The following is a 4107-nucleotide window of genomic DNA, read 5'->3' as shown; positions in this document are numbered from 1 at the left end:
CTCCTCTACAGGCTCATGGCTGAGTCTCAATCTCTCCTCTACCAGGCTCATGGCTGAGTTCTCAATCTCTTCCTCTACAGGCTCATGGCTGAGTCTCATCTCTCCTCTACAGGCTCAATGGTTGAGTCTCAATCTTCTCCTCTACAAGGCTCATGGCCTTGAACCTCTCAATCTGCCCACACAGATCATGGCTGAGTCTCAATCTGTCTCTACAGACTCCATTGCCGAGTCTCAATCTGTCCTCTACAGGCTCATGGCTGCGTCTCAATCTGTCTACCGGCTCATGGCTGAGTCTCAATCTGCGCATCTATACGAAGGCTCATGGCGAGTCTCAATCTCTCCTCTACAGACTCATTGGATCCTCAGATCTGCTTCCTACAGGCTCATGGCTGAGTCTCAAATCTGTCCTTCTTACAGACTCATTGCGAGTCTCAATCTGCCCTCTACAGGCTCATGGCTGAGTCTCAATCTGTCCTCTCCAGGTCATGGCTGAGTTCTCAATCTGCCCTCTACATGGCTCATGGCTGAGTCTCAATCTCTTCCTCTAGCAGACTCATTGCCGAGTCTCAATCTGTTCTCTACAGGCTCATGGCTGAAGTCTCAATCTCTCCTCTACAGGCTCATGGTTGAGTCTTAATCTCTCTCTTAGGCTGATGGCTGAGTCTCAATCTGCCCACTACAGACCTCATGGCTGGAGTCCTCAATCTGTTCCTTTACAGACTCATTGCCGAGTCCTCATCTGCCCTCTACAGGCTCATGGTTGAGTCTCAATCTCTCCTCTACAGGCTCATGGCTGAGTCTCATCTGCCCTCCAGACTCATGGCTGAGCCCAATCTGTCCTCTTACAGACTCATTGCCGAGTCTCAATCTGCCTCATCAGGCTCAATGGCTGAAGTCTCAATCTGTCCTCTACAGGCTCATGGCTGAGTCTCAATCTGCCCTCTACAGGCTAATGGCTGAGTCTCAATCTCTCCTCTTACAGAACTCATTGCCGAGTTCAATCTGTCTCTTACAGGCTCATGGCTGAGTCTCAATCTCTCCTCTACAGGCTCATGGTTGAGTCTTAATCTCTCCTCTACAGGCTCATGGCTGAGTCCTCAATCTGCCCACTACAGACTCATGGCTGAGTCTCAATCTGTCCTCTTACAGACTCATTGCCGAGTCCTCAATCTGCCCTCTACAGGCTCATGGGCTTGAGTCTCATCTGTCCTCTACAGGCTCATGGCTGAGTTCAATTCTCCTCTAGACTCATTGCCGAGTCTCATCTGTTCTCTACAGGCTCATGGCTGAGTCTCAATCTCTCCTTACAGGTCATGGCTGAGTCTGTATCTGTCCTCTACAGGCTCATGGCTGAGTTCTCAATCTGTCCACTACAGGCTCATGGCTGAGTCTCAATCTGCCACTATAGGCTCATGGCTGAGTCTCAATCTGCACACTACAGGCTCATGGCTGAGTCTTCACCCTGCACATACAGGTTCATGGCTGAGTATCAACCTGCACCTTACGGCTCATTGGCTGAGTCTCAATCTGTCCTCTACAGGCTCATGGCCTTGGAACTCAATCTGCCCCTCTCAGGCTCAGGTGAGTCTCAATCTCTCCTCTACGACTCATTGCCGAGTCTCAATCTGTCCTCTACAGGCCCTCATGGCTGAGTCCTCAATCTCTCCTCTACAGGCTTCATGGCTGAATCTCAATCTCTCCTCTACAGACTCATGGCTGAGTTCTCAATCTGTCTCCTACAGGCTCATGGCTGAGTCCCTCAATCTCTCCTCTACAGGCTCATGGCTGAGTCTCAATCTCTCCTCTACAGGCTCATCTGGCTTGAGTCTTCAATCTCTTCCTCTACAGGCTCATGGCTGGAGTCTTAATCTCTCTCTACAGGCTCATGGCTGAGTTCAATATGCCCACTACAGACTTGGCTAGTCCTCAATCTTGTCTCTACAGACTCATTGCCGAGTCTCAATCTGCCCTCTACAGCTCATGCTGAGTCTCAATCTGTCCTCTACAGGCTCATGGCTGAGTCTCAATTGCCCTCTACAGGCTCATGGCTGAGTCTCAATCTCTCCTCTACAGACTCATTGCCGTCTCAATCTGTTCTCTCAGGGCTCATGGCTGGTCTCAATCCTCCTCTACAGGCTCATGGTTGAGTTCTTAATCTCTCCTCTACAGGCTCATGGCTGAGTCTCAATCTGCCCACTACAGACTCATGGCTGAGTCTCAATCTTGTCCTCTACAGACTCATTGCCGAGTCTCTCAATCTGCCCCCTCTACAGGCTCATGGCTGCAGTCTCAATCTGTCTCTACAGACTCATTGCCGAGTCTCAATCTGCCCTCTACAGGGCTTCATGGCTGAGTCTCAATCTGTCCTCTACAGGCTCATGGCTGAGTCTCAATCCTCCCTCTACAGGCTCATGGTGAGTCTCAATCTCTCTCTACAGGCTCATGGCTGAGTCTCAATCTGCCCACTACAGGACTCATGGCTGAGTCTCAATCTGTCCTCTACAGACTCATTGCCGAGTCTCAATCTGCCCTCTACGAGTGCTCATGCTGAGTCCTTCAATCTGTCTCCTACAGGCTCATGGCTGAGTCTCAATCTCTCCTCTACAGGCTCATGGTTGAGGTTTAATCTCTCCTTACAGGCTCATGGCTGAGTCTCATCTGCCCACTACAGACTCATGGCTGAGTCCTAATCTGTCCTCTACAAGAACTCATTGCGAGTCTCAATCTTCCCTCTACAGCATATATGTCGAGTCAAGGCCGCGGGCCACAATCCGGCCCGCGAGAAGGTTTTTTACAGGCCCCTGGGTGATCTTGATTTATTATTAGAACCGGCCGCAGACCGCAGCAAGCCGGCAGCCCGCGATCTTTTACACGCACCAATACTACATTTCCCACAATGCAACGGGTGACGCACCGAGCAGTAGGCTGCTTCATTTCAAATATTTATGGCACAGCAGTCGTCAGCATCACAGTAAAATAACTTCAGATACCCAATCAAAAATGGCAAACGGAAGGTGGAGACTGAAGAAGGGGTTTCAAACAAGGTGGGAGTCGGAGTAATATGTTTCACGGAGTTAAGCTTGCTGAGTCTCAATCTGTCCTCTACAGGCTCATGGCTGAGTCTCAATCTGTCCTCTACAGGCTCATGGCTGAGTCTCAATCTGTCCTCTACAGGCTCCAGGTTGCTCAGAGTGTGTTTCCGTTGTAAAATCCCCTGAAGCTCTGTGAGCTTTAAATCTAAACCTAAAGACAGAAAAAGACTGAATGTGTACAGACATATCAGAAGTGGTCTATTCCTCCCTTCTCCCACAGAACTATGCTTTAGCCCCTGTCAGTAAATCATTTTAAAGAGTGGTATAAAATAAATATAACACATCACACTGAGAGCTGGTCTTCCTTGAAGTGAGTCAGGCGATAGCACTCCCGATGTTGAAATATCTTCATTGTGTTTGATTGATAATGAATCCATTAGTTCCTCCATTTCTAAAAGGTCCCCCAAACATCCTCTGTGCTTCCCTACTTCTCTTTCCCATGAATATTCGTGCTAATATTTGCCACAATACAAGAACTCTGTACCGACATTGCCACAGGCATCATGTTACAACCCAGATACATTATAAATCAGAGTAGTGTCGTCCATACGTTGAAATATATGTCACAGTCCTACGCCGAACCGAACCAAGCCAAATCAAGTTGAGCTGGCCTGGTTATGAATCCACCATATTATAGATAGTGGATGGAAACACGCTGCTGAAAGAAATCACATCCGAGTCAACACAGGTCATATAAAATGGCCGATTGTTTGTTTGCCCCAAACTTGTTGTCAGAGAGGGATAGTCGTACTGGTGTGGTAGTGAATAGTTATTGACCTACCGGTGGAGAAGATCTCTGCAGCCACAGCCAGGAAGGCATCAGACACCACGCTCTCAGACGCAACGGTGATGTTCAGCTGACGAGCTACGTTACGGTAGATGTTGGGCCGCAGGTACTCCAACTCATCACCTAGGGAACAGAACAGGTAGTGAGCCAAGTACCTGTTCTGTTTTCCCTAGGTGATGAGTTGGGAGTACCTGATTGGCTCACTACCTGTTCTGTTCCTAGGTGAGA

General features: G+C 48.9%; 1 protein-coding gene across 1 annotated transcript in view; it reads right to left on the bottom strand.

Annotated features, from left to right (window-relative positions):
- Positions 1-4107, bottom strand: part of LOC112070389 (bcl-2-related ovarian killer protein homolog A-like) — a 48907-nt gene that overhangs the window by 25177 nt on the left and 19623 nt on the right. The window contains exon 2 of the mRNA XM_024137806.2: positions 3874-4002. Coding sequence (XP_023993574.1) covers positions 3874-4002 — 129 coding nt within the window. The remainder of the gene's footprint in view (positions 1-3873; positions 4003-4107) is intronic.

The sequence above is a fragment of the Salvelinus sp. IW2-2015 genome, unplaced genomic scaffold, assembly GCF_002910315.2.
Source record: "Salvelinus sp. IW2-2015 unplaced genomic scaffold, ASM291031v2 Un_scaffold1311, whole genome shotgun sequence".
NCBI lineage: Eukaryota > Metazoa > Chordata > Actinopteri > Salmoniformes > Salmonidae > Salvelinus > Salvelinus sp. IW2-2015.
This window is presented reverse-complemented; position numbering and strand designations above follow the sequence as displayed.